The sequence below is a fragment of the Venturia canescens genome, chromosome 7 (assembly GCF_019457755.1).
Source record: "Venturia canescens isolate UGA chromosome 7, ASM1945775v1, whole genome shotgun sequence".
In the NCBI taxonomy this organism is placed as follows: Eukaryota; Metazoa; Arthropoda; class Insecta; order Hymenoptera; family Ichneumonidae; genus Venturia; species Venturia canescens.
This window is the reverse complement of record NC_057427.1, coordinates 15,078,715-15,093,312: the sequence shown is the minus strand read 5'-3', so window position 1 is coordinate 15,093,312 and position 14,598 is coordinate 15,078,715. Positions and strand designations below refer to the sequence as shown.

The 14,598-nt window shown below is 39.9% G+C and overlaps 1 protein-coding gene across 1 annotated transcript in view; it reads right to left on the bottom strand.

Moving 5' to 3' along the window:
- tei (teiresias) overlaps positions 1-14,598 on the bottom strand; it is a 241,929-nt gene that overhangs the window by 48,974 nt on the left and 178,357 nt on the right. Inside the window, exon 7 of the mRNA XM_043423721.1 lies at positions 1,796-1,918. Within this exon, the coding sequence (XP_043279656.1) occupies positions 1,796-1,918 (123 nt within the window). The remainder of the gene's footprint in view (positions 1-1,795; positions 1,919-14,598) is intronic.

Genomic DNA, 14,598 nt, shown 5'->3' with positions numbered 1-14,598 from the left:
GTCATGTGTGTCTAGAGATTCCCTCGTTTGCTCTGGCAACGCATGAACACGCGGGCGACTAGTGGAGTAGCAGAGAATGGGAAAAATGTACACGAATCTCTTTTATATACATAAATATACGTGGAAGGTCGCGAGTACAGCTAGGACAATCGTGGAAACATATATCGTTGCTTCTACTTCTCAACTCTTTGCAATGTGACGTATAGAAAAATGGCGTGACTTGGCCGGAAGAGGAGCCGAAACGTTTTCGTTTTTTTTTATAAAGCCTAAATTTGCAGAGATGCTATTTGGCCGAGATACAAAGGCGAGAAAGCTTTACATCGGGCTGAGAGTTGTTTATCGCTCAGGACCCGATAATAATTTCGAGGTTGGCTCGTTTGGGAAAAGGACCTGAGACTGTAACATTTCGGAATTTTAACTTTAGTTAGTTATCAAGGCAATTGAAGTTAACACGTTGTTCTTCTCTCAGCGCAGAAACTAATGTAACTTTTCGTTTCTCGAAATATTAAGTGTCTCTGAACAAATTCTGATTTTGCGTTCCAGTTATGTCTGTTCCACACTTGGGAGCCAACGGGCAGGACAGTGGAACGCCTTAAAACATATTCCACATCCATTTTTATAAATTATGTTAGTAACTATCATTATGAATCGCAGTAAATTATCAGCGTACTCAACTCTTCGTTATAAATTTTGTCACGTTATGTTTGCGAGATGTTTTAACTTGAACGGTTACGTTAAGGTATGTCTGTATATAGTACACATAGGAGCTAAAAAAAATCCAATGCTTATGCGGTGCTGCCGGCTACACGGTTTTGTCAAAGCCTGTACACTCTGCCTGTCCTGCATAACCACGCCTCATGCGCGAATAGGTTCTCTACACATATAGAAAGTGGCGCTGCAATCGTGGCAACAGCGCCATTCTCTATAGAATCTCTATAGAATCGAGCGTCAAAATGTCAGGGTTTCCCGAAATCTTATTTATTCGTCACGAAAGAAGTTAAAAAGTGTTCGAATGGCAATTCAATCGAGAAAGATGGTCGAACATTTGAGAAAGAAGCTTTCACATTGTTTTATATCGCGCCTATGAGTTTGCCGCACCGTACACCGTTGCCACGTCGTCACAGCGGGTCATGCACCCGTTCCGCGTCACGTAAAATTAACACAGTTCATCAGTCGAGATTTTCGAAACTAGAGAGTAAAAAATTCCCATTTAAAAAAAGTAATAATCCCACAATAGTACTGAATACACGACTGGTTTTATTTTAAGGTAGAAAGATACGTTTAGCGTCGGTAATAAAAAATGTAAACAAAATGCTATCCAGTACAAAATGACCGATTTTTAATCGCGAATATCTCGAAAACTAAACAGTGAATTGATTTGAAATTCGGACAGTGGGTCCACGAAGGCTATTGTTACACCATATTTAAATTTCAGCCGGTTCTTAAAATTTCCACAAAAGTACAGTACTACCTTAAGACGCCTCGGAGACGACACTGCAATGGAAAGTGATTTCGAGTACGCTGGACGTGGATGGCAGATCGAGGAGTCGCGTGTAACGACCGGATGAGAATCCGATTCGATTTTTTAATTGATTGACGTTTCAGGGATGATTCAGATTCGGTTGAGCAACGTAACACGTATCGGTAGATAGATGTGTGAGATAAAAAACGTGGCCGTATGCATGAATAAAGAACAAAGGGAACAACAGGAAATTGGAGAGATGAGTGATGCACATGCCCATAGATACATTCATACACACACGTAAAATTTATAGCCTGTAACCGCGTTACTTACCACGCCGCCATATCGGTGCACTCGATGGATTGCTGTCCACCTCGCATTTTACACTGACGGACATTCCCTCGACAATCGGTATCCCGAAGCCAGGTAAGCGTGTTATCACGAATGAAGGAGTATCTGAAACATTCGTTACAAAAATAGTTTGAGTTCAATTATCACTGTGCCGAAGGTCTAACTAGATGGCTCATTTTTACATCTAAAAATTGAGAACATGAGTTCTAGTATCAATTATTAAATGAAGGAGCTAGAGGCTGTGGGTTTTTCAGCTACGTTTTCCGATTCTGGAGAGTTCCAGATCCGAAAACGAAACTTGTCGATCGTTGTATCTTATTTGAATACATTTTTGGCGCAGTCATTTTTATTCAATCTCCTTAAGGTGATCTATCACTTGCGTGATAGATGCGTGAGTGCGAGAGAGATAGCTGCAAAATAGTTGCACGTTTTACTCGGACATCGTTGAGTTTTTGAGAAAAATAAAAGTTCCATCTTGTTCTCTGATAAAATGAGAATATCGTGTAACTCACATTTTCTTTCAAATATCAACTTACTCGAAATAAAACGTGCAGTAGGATTTTTATCGACTGAACAACTGAAAGATCATGTTAAGGTAATTGACTTATTTAAAAAGTTTGTCATCGATTGGAATCTGTTTGTCACTGTTTGTTAGACAAATTTATTCAAAATTATTTTGCTTCTAATCTACATTTCAATGTGCTGTTATGGAATGTCGACACTAACATATTTGTATTAGTAAAAAAAATGAATATAACAGAGATCAAACGACTGGGTTAGATTCAATGAATGCATAGCTCATTACGGTTTTTCACGCGGAAATTAACTTTAAAATAAAGTTGAGAAAATGCTATAAATCTCGTAAATATGGGCCGAAAGCGCTGTAATTTTCGTCTCCCCAACCAGACGTTCTTAATGAACATGTCGACGAGATCCAACGAGTAATTGGATCAACCGCTAATTGGAATGATATATAGGTCATTTTGTATGTTTCGCGTGTGGATATATATACGCAGCCGTCGATTCAGTTACTGATGAAACGAGACTACAAAAAAATCGAATTGGCATGTGCAAATGTGAATGCTATTCCGATTGCGATACGGAAGGGGTTTTGATTGGCGAGGAAAAGAAATATCGAAAGATCTGCACAAAGCGATTGTAGAGCTATATTCGATGAATGAGAAAAGCCTTTCTTTCGCATGAACGGCCGTAAGCGATGATCGAAAAAATAAATTCAGTTGCGTGTGCCACGGAAATTTAGAGATTCGTTAGAAGTTGTTTGACGTTATTTGGAAGAGAATACTAATCTATTGGATTTTGTTTCGTCGAACCTCATGATGGGCTGAGAAAAGCTGACATTTTGTTTCGTCTCAACGTTTTATGGTTATGAGAAAACAATTGAGCTTCTCGGTAGCGTCAAAGAAGTTAAAACCATTTCGAATTAAAGATTGTGATTCGTTGTACTGATTCACTTTACTTCTATCAAAATTCGGCTTTCTCTCTCTCTCTCTCTCTCTCTCTCTCTCTCTCCCTCGCTTCCTTTCGCAAATCTCCTTTCCCTCCTTTCTCCGTCACTTTGCCTACTTCTGTCGCGTTTGCTTCCTGCCCGTATGGCATGAAGTTATTCAGCGGAGAATAATAGGCGCGGGTGTTCGCAGAGACAGGGACTTGAGAGAAACAATGCAAGCTTAATGAAAGCTACAGTAGCGCCAGCATTCTATAACATCCACAGAGTTTCATGAAATAGCTGGTCGCCCCGGTATAGGAATAGGCTTGCCCCATCATAACCATTTGGTGGGCAGCATAAACACCAAACAAAGCGAACAATGCCTAGTAGAAATGTCCCACAGACCTCGATCGCTTAATGAGAACTTTGACTATATAATCGCCGAAGCTGAAGGACAAGAAAGGAAAAGGGAAGGACAAGGCACTGGTGATGCTTCAGACTACACGTCATACGTGATTGTGCAATATCGAGCCACTACTGTGTTCCTCTGTGTCTTCATCTGGAAACATGGAATGTCGACGGTACACGGAATCTACGGTTATTAAGACGTTGTAATTCTCTAATAGGAATGGGAGCAAAAACCACGATATTCTGCGAATTCTAATGGAATTTGAATAGAAGTAATTAATAGAATTATGGTGGAAACCTGGTGCAATGAAATGTTAATAATTCTAACAATAAGAGGAAAATCCTGCGAAAAGGTTTGAGAGGAATGACACTTGGAAATGTGAGAAATTCAAAGAGTGCACGATCGTCCGGAGTTTCCAGAGATTTGTGGTAACCAAATTTCTGCGAATGTTCATATTGCTTCGGTGTTCTCTCTAGTATAAATTCCCCATTAGCAAGTCCTTCATATTCTTCGTAAACATATACTTATTGGAAGCCATGAAGTTACACGGTGGAAGATTGCGTGAAAGAATGTGATTCTCCATCCTTAACAGTGGAAGCATTCCGAAACATTTCAATTGCGATTCATAGTCGACGACGATTACAAGAATAATTATAGAGTTCTATTATTTCGAATTATGCGCGGAATTCGCAAATTTTGAGCAACGCAAAACTTCGCTGTCGCTTTACATCTGTTATAACTCGGTCTATTTGTCATTGCGATATGTCTTCGAATGAAATTCATTTGATTTTCAGCAGTTCGTAGTTTTGAGCTTTTAGTGCAGGTTATTTCGTTAAATTCTGCACGATTATCGAATATTTAATCTTTAATACGAGGAAGAACGGCGTCTGCTCCATCACGAGGGTCATTTCAGGTAGAATATTTTCAGCTTAAATGCTGGCAGCCTGCCAATTAATACAGGCCTCGTCGAGCGTTATCTCGAATGAGGTTATTGGAGAAAAATTCGAACACGAGTGCACGCGAAGCTAACACCCGTTGCGCCGATTATGACGCCCGCAATCGCAATCACCCTCATATGTATATACGATTTTTCATCCAACGTGAAATATAAATGAGATAGATATTAAGCACAGTGGGAAATCATCCATGGATAATGGAGTAACGAAGGAGCAACGTCATTTATTTTTCCATTGAGATTTTTCCGCTACCAGAAATAAAGTGAGCATACAACGGTGTTGACCGAAAGGAATCTCATTCAATTTTCATTCAGGGTATAAATTTGGCTCGGAGAAATATTAAACGAGAAGTTGGGGGATTTGAACAATACTTTTGAGCCGTGAGAGGAGACGCGGAGCGTGGCCATGACAGGGAACAGAAGAAATCGGTGCCGAGGTGAAAGCTGCCAAGGGGCGCTATTTATTAAGAGTTTAAAAGGGTGGAGTCCTTTTAATTCTTCGTATATCTCCCAGTCTTCAGCCTCATTAGGTGTATTTGCATACGAAATTATAAAAGTTTCTGGTCATTCTGGAAGCGTCAAAAAGCTCTGCGATAAAAAAGCTCTTTTTTCACTCTACGCTGTTTAACTCCGCTTGAAATTGGACGGATTAACTTATGGGCTATTACGATACGCTGTTCTCCATTAACGTATATCGGGAAATGGTGTAATGTTGTCGGTGCTGAAAGCGAAGATATATAAATACACGCGATCCAGGCGAGCAGTAAACCTTTGAGAAGTAATTTTGGAAAAAATTAAGAGTTAAGAGGAGATAATGAAAAAAAGAAAATCCACACGGGGCTTTGTTCATTTCGATTAAAGTTGCTCACTCGAGGCGCGATCGTTTCCCTTGTAAAGCGAAAGTGCAATATTCCTGCGCTAAACGTATTCACGGTAATTTTGTATTCGCTTCTTCATCGAATATTTATGTGAATCTACGCTAGAGTTTTTCATCTCGACACTTGTGGAGTTTCGAAACTACAGAAGTAAAAGGGAGAAGACGAAAAAAAATTGTGAAGAAAAAACTCGAGTCATTTTCTCATCGTACTCCATCGCCATGCATATATCTATATGGTGACCGAGAGATTTTTTTCCCTCGAGTACGACGCTCTTTCCGTACTTTCTTCAGCCGAGAAAATAGAGTCACTCGACAGACAATTGGTTTTATCTCGAAGCGATATCAAAAGACATTTCATAGAGGCGTTTTCACTCAGAGCCGCTTCGGGCCACAAAATTTTTCCTGGATACAAGACAAAAGATGCTTAATATTTTACCATTCTATAATATTGAAATGAATTTATTATCAGACGAAATATATTCAAACTTTTGAAAAAATCTAAACTCCAGACTTTCCAACGATAGCGAATGGAAAGTTGTATTATTCGTCTTGATCGATGACGAGCATGCGCATCGACTCTTCAACATTTCCAATATTGAAAATTATTTCTTCTTCCAACAAAAAAAAATGATTGTTTTTGTAGTTGTATGTGTCCGAATGATGCAGCCCATCGGACGATGTTTTATTACACCCAAAAAAGACCTAAGAACGTGTTTTTTTACACTGGAAAACTCCTTCGTTTTGCAGAGATGGTACAGAAACGAGTAACCGATAGTATCGATTATCGATACGGAATATACGACGAGAAAATACATCACAATATTGTGAATATATGCATTGACAAATACAGAGAAACAAGTATATCAAAGGCAGGGAATAAAATTACAATTGTGAATGTAAAGTTGATGAAAAAACGATGGACAAAAGGAAAGCCGAAAAGGCGGACCAGCGAGGATGTGAACTTGTGGTTAGCATTTTGTATTTTATAGTTTTCCATTTATTTTTTATTTGAGTAAAGATAGCGTATGCGGATATGAAAAGGGAAGGAGTAACATGAGTACATATTTTGTGGGAACAGTTTTTTCCTCTGGCGGTGTATTTATTCGTATGAAAAGAACATCTTTTTTTCGAGTGAACCGGAGAATTGTCGCATTTTCGTACAACCTCATACACACGTTTTTCTCATATCCCGTGAGAGTAAAGAACGAGAATGAAATGGAGAAAAAAGGGAAAAAATCATTTGTTGAGTCACGTTGGCTTAAACGAAGTGTCACTTGCACGTGGTTTTGTGGACTCTTCGTTGCGTCTAATTCCTCTGGCGCGCCAGCTTGAGTCTTGTAATGAGCATGAATTTGAATACCATGCAACGACACAAGGAAAAACGAAAAAGTGTCACCAGAGCGTACCTCTGACGTGCAGACCGACGTATAACACAAAAAAAACTCCGAGATTTCTCTGCTGACCTACCAAAAAACTCGCCTTTCCCCATTTTCGAAAGCAAGAAGAAAAAAATGTGCATTCATACACATGAGAATACAGCGAATCCCAAGAATCCGGACAGACCTAAAATTTCGCGTGCCAGAAACGAGTCCATATGTCTAGTTAGAAAAAAATATGTATATTTACATGTCACGACGTTTCCTTCCTATACGTTGAATATGAACATATTCCTATACGAAACTATTTTTCCATTCCAAAGAATATATCGGAGAGTAATATCAAGGCTACTGAGTCGTCTGGTTGTAATCAAGAATTGAAAAACTTCAAAGAATAACTCGTTTTTATTATATTTCATACAAAAAAGTTTGCAGGTGTGGAGTTTGCATATGATGCTTGTTCAAATTGTTTAAACGTTCAATTGTTTATCACGTACTCGAACTTTTATAATCAAGTGTTAATGGTACCATTTCATACTGTATGGTTAAACTAAAAATAAGTGAAACAGGATGAGTTTTCTTTTGTTTTTGCTTCTCAATTTTTTATTCAATAAAAAATCTTGGAAGAAAGGAGTTAACCAAATGAGACGGCTCCAAATGGATCTTCTGATTCGTCGATCAATTGAAATAAACCGATGGATATGAAATAAACTTCTTATCTTGGGAGCAACCTCATTTAATAATTATTATATATATATTCAATGAAAGCAACTATTTCCGATTTAATTGACCAATTTTTAGTTATTGTTCTACCATAATGTAAAATCATTGAAAATGGCTATTATGCCCCGTGAACATGGGTCACCTCACAACATTCTCGTTGTTATCAGTAGATCGATTTTGTGAAACTTAATTGGACATTCATAACTGTTATGCAATACCGAGCATCAATTCGTTTTGATTGAAACCGTCTTATATTCAGTTTTCGTGATGTGAGTATTTAAACGAAATTGACAAATGAAATACTGTAAAATCTATTTTCATATTTATTTGATGAATTAATCTAAATCTCAATTATTTCAGATTAACAAACCATAAACAATAATTGATTCACCAGATTTACTAAACTCATATTTATATTTCCCTCCCGTCTGTATTTTCCCTGATTAACTAAACAGGAAACATAATCAAACAGGAATATCCTATTTGAAGTCGAACATCAAACACATCTTGTTTGGCCAGCAGTCTAAAGCAGGGGTTCAAATTATCCTATCAGTTTTATATAGGATCAGTGGCGATACGACGTTGGATACGATACAGATTTATAGTTTGCATACAGACGTGAAGAGCACTTTTTGTCTTGTCTGAATGTGTATGAAGAATCAATAGCGATACACCATTTCGTACTGTTTAAATACGTCTATACAGCAATGGATGCGCTCAAGGGTGCACGCATGTACGATACAATGAAGAGAAGAAAAGAGCAATAGGAAAAAAGACAGCGAAAGGGAGAAAGACTCTTGGCGCCCGGAAGACCCGTCAAGAGAATCGATGATTGATGGATGAGATATATGAATGAATGGTTGAAAAGAGAGAGAGTTCTCGAGTCGTTTGTTCCTGTTTCCGCAGGCCCTCGGGGTTCAAGCGTTACCCACTTGCTTCGTTCTATTCGTTTACTCCCCCTTCGTATAACGATTTCAACAAGCTCAAAGAATGCAGTAAAATACGGCATCGCATGGGGAGGCTATACAGCGATTTCATTTGAACTTTCTGGCCAGCTCCATAACTTTATGAGCTCGTAAAAATGTACCAGGGAGACTAATTGTCGATTCTTCATTATATTAAGAACTGTGCAGATATATTCTTATAAGATGTAAGTAAATTTTAATATTTGTAAGAATCTCGTTATTCCTGCGGATTAATGAACTTCTCGATGGGGAAATGCTGGCATTATTTTTTAAAAGTGGCTACGAAGATGTTGAAATTTTTATGGTCAGGGTATGAATACCGTTCCACTGGGTTCAACGTTTTTATTCTTTGGAAAATCAAACTCGTATTTCTAGAAAGGAAAGAAATTTAGTAACTCTTGAAGAAAGTACAGAGAAAGTAATCAATGTTCAAGATGAAAAATGCAAACGTCTAAATGGTGCACGAAGCTTTTCACTCGGAAGGAGCTAGAAATAGAAATTTCGAATGTTCCGTGAAGCTAAATAGAGTTGATGGACTTGAATGAGTGACGCAATTTGATTACGTCCAAATCGAAACGTCAATTATTCGTAAAGCCGCTTGTCACATTCTTGACCTGAATCTACTCGAAGTAATTCAACTCTGAGAAAGTCAAACGGCATGTCCGGATAGAGTGAAGTTTTATTTTTCATTCGAAGGGATCCCCCGATTAATCGGAAGGCTTGATCCGTGTGATATATCGCAGTGTCATTGAAGTATCGCTGGTGATGAACCGGAGGACACATCAGTTTGAAAAAGCTCCAGGTGCGGAAGCAAATACTACAGCTAACAGTGGATAAATCAACAGAATACGACCGAGTGAGATTGGAAGGAGGTCGGTATATCCGTGTGTCTATGTGTATATGCGCAAAGGAATAAGCTTCCCCGGTATAGCAATCCCCGGCCTGCATACTGGCACAATCGGGCCGAGGGTTTCTCCATTCTCGAGACAATGGAATCCAAGGAATTCTCAGTGACAGAGAAGTAGGTGGGATAAAGAGGGTGGCGACAAGGACAGGTATATAGGAAAATAAAAGGGTATAAACGACGGATACGGAAGAGGAGAAAGAAATGAGAAGAGGAGTAGAGAAGAAAAGAGCTCGAAGAAGAGAGCTTGTGGCGCGATAAAGGAGGTTGTTTGTTGCCTCATTGGCCAGAATGGTTCGCGAGCTCCTACAACTATGCCCAACGAGAACAAGAAAAAAAATCATTCAACGCCAACTAAACGGCGCGACCCATTAGGACGACAGGAAGAAAGGAGAGACTTATAGATATTCAGTCTGCCATTGTAACGTCAAACTCGCTCAACAATTCAGTAAATGAAACTTTGGCGCCAGCGTAAGTTACGGATTATTCAGGATTCGAAGCGTTAATGGTTGAATTATCAGACGAATAATGAACAAATTGTAAAACAAACAACGTTCGGATAAACAGAAAACAACGTTAAGAATATTAAAAAATAGAATTGTCATCGTTCACAGCGGTGGTAAAAATGTATTGAAAAAATTCGACATGCATTAAACAGTGGCCGATGATGAGCCCATTTATTCCGAGTGAAGCTCGTAAATACTCAAAAATTTTCCACAGTGCGACGAACCAATCCCAGTAGAACTATAAATATAAAATAATTTCCCTTAAAGCTCCACTGGGACGTAAAACGAGTGAAAAGTTTACGGAAAGTAGAATGAGGGGGGAAGGGGGAGGAGGAAGCAGGAGGTCATCTACATACACTTGAAAGTTTTGGGCGCATCGTCTGATGTTTTTGGCAGTGACTCGAAAGATTTCTCTTTACCGTACAGTTTTGAGAGTTCACAAATGAGAGTGCGGGCACACTTAGGAGCATGCGGAAAAGAAGAGAGTAAGAGAGAGAGAGAAAAGGTTCTTCCGTCCAATGAATTGTAGCCTCGAAGGTTTTTCTTGCACTTGCTAGCGAGCCTGCCACGGGGAGAGCGAACCACTCGTCGGAGTTTGCGAAAAAAAAACAATGGATGGAGAAGCGCGAGGCTGAAGAGTGAGACAGTGTGCTTCGTTTATCCTTGAATGAGCGAGGCTAAAACGGGGGTGGGTTAACGGGTATTGGCCTCTTTTGGCCCGGAGACAACCTCTGCAAATCCTCCTTTATCCGTATAGTAAAATGTAACTCCCCCGTAGCCCGTTCCATTCGCGAATATCTTATGAGAATACGTAGAGACCGGGAAGCCTGGGCTGTCCAAGTTGTCTCTACTGTTTCCTTCCCTCCTCCGCCTTTACTACTTTGGCGTTCGTGCCCTCTTCCCTCCTTCCCATCATCAGCTTTGCCGACTGTTAGTAACCCTCTCTCCTTAGTTGCTTATACCTTCGAGTCAGAATGGTGGGTCGTCGGGTGCTTCGGAGAAGTGAATGTGCGACTCTGCACCCCGTCGTAGTAGACCACCTAATGCATACAGTGCACTCGCCCCGTGCCCACCCGAGAGTATACCAAAGAGTACGTATAACTTTTCTTGAGAAAGATTACAGGAAGTAATTCCCCGAGGAGGAATGGGCCAGAATTTCTCATTCGCGCGAAGCGAAGGACAGAATAGTAACCGCACCGCGAAGAAAGGAAGAAAGAAGGAGAGCAGAATAGGGAGAGAGATTAGAGAAAAATGGATGAGAAGAAAGCTTCTAGGACAAGTGAAGGGGAAAATAAAGGAAAGCAGCTGAATAACCCAGATATACGCACGTATGCAAACGATACAGCCTGTCAAGTTGCAGGAATTAGTTATAGTGAGGTCACTGAGAGGTCACGTCGTTAAGTTATCACCGATACGCCAATGTGAAATGCCTGTTTCGCAAAGATCGGGAAGCTGCCTCGTTTTTTAATCGCCAATACTTTTGGCCATGGTGAACGAGTGACACTCGCCCTACTCGTACAATCGCGTACGTTTTCCATGTCACAGCAGATCTATAAATGTCAATCATCCAAGATAAAAAAAGAACCGAGAGTGATGGATGACCATTCCTGATTGAGGAATATCGGCTGTCATCAGCGACAGTTATGTACGTTGTGCACGGAACAGAGATCGAAGCGCTATAGTGTCAAAGATGATGGACCATGAAGGATCCGAAATTTGCCTCGGCTCCGGTGAACCCTGTTGGATTTGGCCCGTTCGATCTGTAACCAGCATCCTATCGGTGGCTCAGCGCCTTCGGTTCACGCGCTATCGCTATGCGAGGCTTGTAAATCAATTACGAGTTCCGGGCCCCAAGTTTCCGGAGAAATGGCACGTACATTCCGACAAGTTTCCGAGGAAAGGAGCCTTGACGTGATCGGCAAACTCATGCCATTGCTTTTCTCTCTATTTTCTATTCGTTTCTCTTCTACCTCCGACTCTTTTTTTATCCTTTCACTTTTTAGACTTTTGTGTGTGTGTGTGGATGTGTGTGTAAGCTGGTCCTGTCAAATGAGTGGTTTCTGTCAGATCCTTTCGTTACTGGACCCAGACGCAGAAGGATTATTCTCAAAGTTGTGTCTGCATTCGGAATGTCATTTCATATGTTGAGCGCGGTTTTTTGATTTAGCACATGAAAAGACCAGAGAACTGCTAGCGCACGGACCAGCGAATTATTCTTAATTCATCGCATTAATGAGGTAGAAAAATTCCTGCCAACAAATCAGTCCTAGTTGAAACGAATACTTGAGTTCTGGGCGAGGACTCAAATCACTAAAATTCTTTGAAATGGAAACGTTGTTTCAAAACCATGACGAAGGGAAGAAGCACCCGGCTGAATGAATATAAAACCGCGAATATTGAAAAGTTAATTTCGTGTGGGGCGAAATATTTCTCGCATCATTTTCAAAGCAGACTTTACTCATGCGAGAAACAATAATTCCACTCAAAGTAAAGTGAGTGAATGGAGAGTGGTGAAAAATGTGAAAAGTTATAGCTTACAAAGGACAGACGAAAAGAGATGGTTCGGAGATCTCTTGTTGGTTCGGCAGTTCTAAGCCACGATGCCAAACGCTTCACCCTGTTTACCGCGCACTTGCTTCCATCTTGTTTACCCCACGTAGCGGGTATATCGCCTTGAGACGTTTGAAAGTCAGTCGCGAAGCGATATTGCCTCGTTCTCCGCTCTCGTAGCATCGACAAAGTGTTAAACTCGCCTTCACTGATATAATAGTGCGCAAGCATCGAGAAACCGAGTTCGAACGAAGGGCGAAATGCGAAAGGGAACGAGCGAGAGAGAAAACCTTCTCCACGAGTATCTGTACTTGTACACGTCACTGCTTTAACTTGACTGTGATTGATCGAGAGTACAAGCTCGAACACGACGCGAATGCGGTAAAACAGGCACCTCCAGCCCCTTGCTCGCCGTCAGATGCTTACAGGGCAAAAGATCTACATGTATATTTGCGACGCCGATTCGTGAATATCAGGTGTTATAGGTAGATTCGCGTGTTGGGCAAATGGTGCTACTTCAATTTCCATACTCTTAACAGGGTGCCTTATTCGTGACTATCGAGGCTGACGTTTGTTCATCACCCAATTATGATGGTTCAATTGATCATTAGAATGATTAATTATGTTGTTGAATATTTTTCAACGCCGCTTCAGTTTGAAGGCTTGTCGAGTTATTGGCATTTTATCGTTTCATTTTATGTGCTACAACGTGAATTTTGCTTCCCTCAAAAATCCCGAGAACATGATAGCCTTGAAAATTGTTAACATTAATCGCTACAAGCTTTCAGCCAAATTGCTCTAAAATATCCAACAAGTTTTTATAAAATATTTCCACTTCCAATATAGAAGACTCAGTTTTCATGCAAACTTCACTTTTCCCCATAGAGAATTAAATCGAAAGTTCATCGGAGTAAGGCGCGGTGCCCCTTAAGGCTAACGTTGCGTGTTTTTGATGTTCAGTGAATTCCACAAAGTAATGGCATCTACGCTACTCGAGATGTCACTTCTGCTACTTGCTTCATACGGATAAATGTGCGTGTACAAATACACTAGTGTTTGTAGTTTGACACGTTGCACTGTGTATAGGCCGAGCATCTGGGAGGCGAGTCGTATTTTCAAGAGAACAAGGAAACCGATTGTTGGGTGGTGACATTGAGGCAAACATCCTGAGTTTCGAGTATAAGACAGCCGGAGTTACTGGCGAGTGACTCGCAGCATCGTGACGTCTATCTCAATGGCTTTTCACAGGACCTCTTCTGACTTCTAAGACATAAGAGCGGAGATATACCATGCGATATAGAGAGCACGAAAATTACGTGCCGCTCGAAGAAACGTCTACGGACAGCAAACCCGAGTTAACGTCTTAAAGAACGTATATATATATAAAAAAAAAAAAACAAAGCTTTGTTGCTGGAGGTAAACGAACGGTAAATTTCAAAGATACCACTTCGAGGCAAAAGCGTCTCGAATCCTACCGAGTAAGAAAAAAGCACATCTGACTTATTTCTCGTCGCAACAACTTGTGAAGGTTTGTAAAAATGCAATATATTGCTTTATCGTACAACACAAAATTTTTTTTCCTCAGAAGAATCAGTTAACATCAGATCGCTGTTCGGATAATGCTTCGACTTATTGACATTACGGTTTTATTAATTAGCGATCGAATTAGTGATAAAAATAGTTGAATAATTAAAAAGAATAAAAAACGGAGAAAATTCAAGTGAAAACTACTATGGTGCCACAGGAGTAGGGCTTTACACTATAATATTTATTAAATATTACAAATATACACAGTAATTTTTAGTGAAGCGATAACTCGATGAAAATTGATGTGTGATGCCTAAACAAATATATCGTACAAGCGCGTATGAAATTTTGCTGTGTACCATAGTAAATTTTCAAACAAAAATTACAACGTTTTTGGTAAAAACATCAAAAATATGAAACAAGATATGAAACCCTAACACTATAGAGGCATAGTAATTCTTGCTATTTTTTTCTCTCCGTGTACAAAAGACTTTTCAAAATTGTCGTGGTTTTATTTTATCAGGTGTTCAAACTGGATATAAAGAG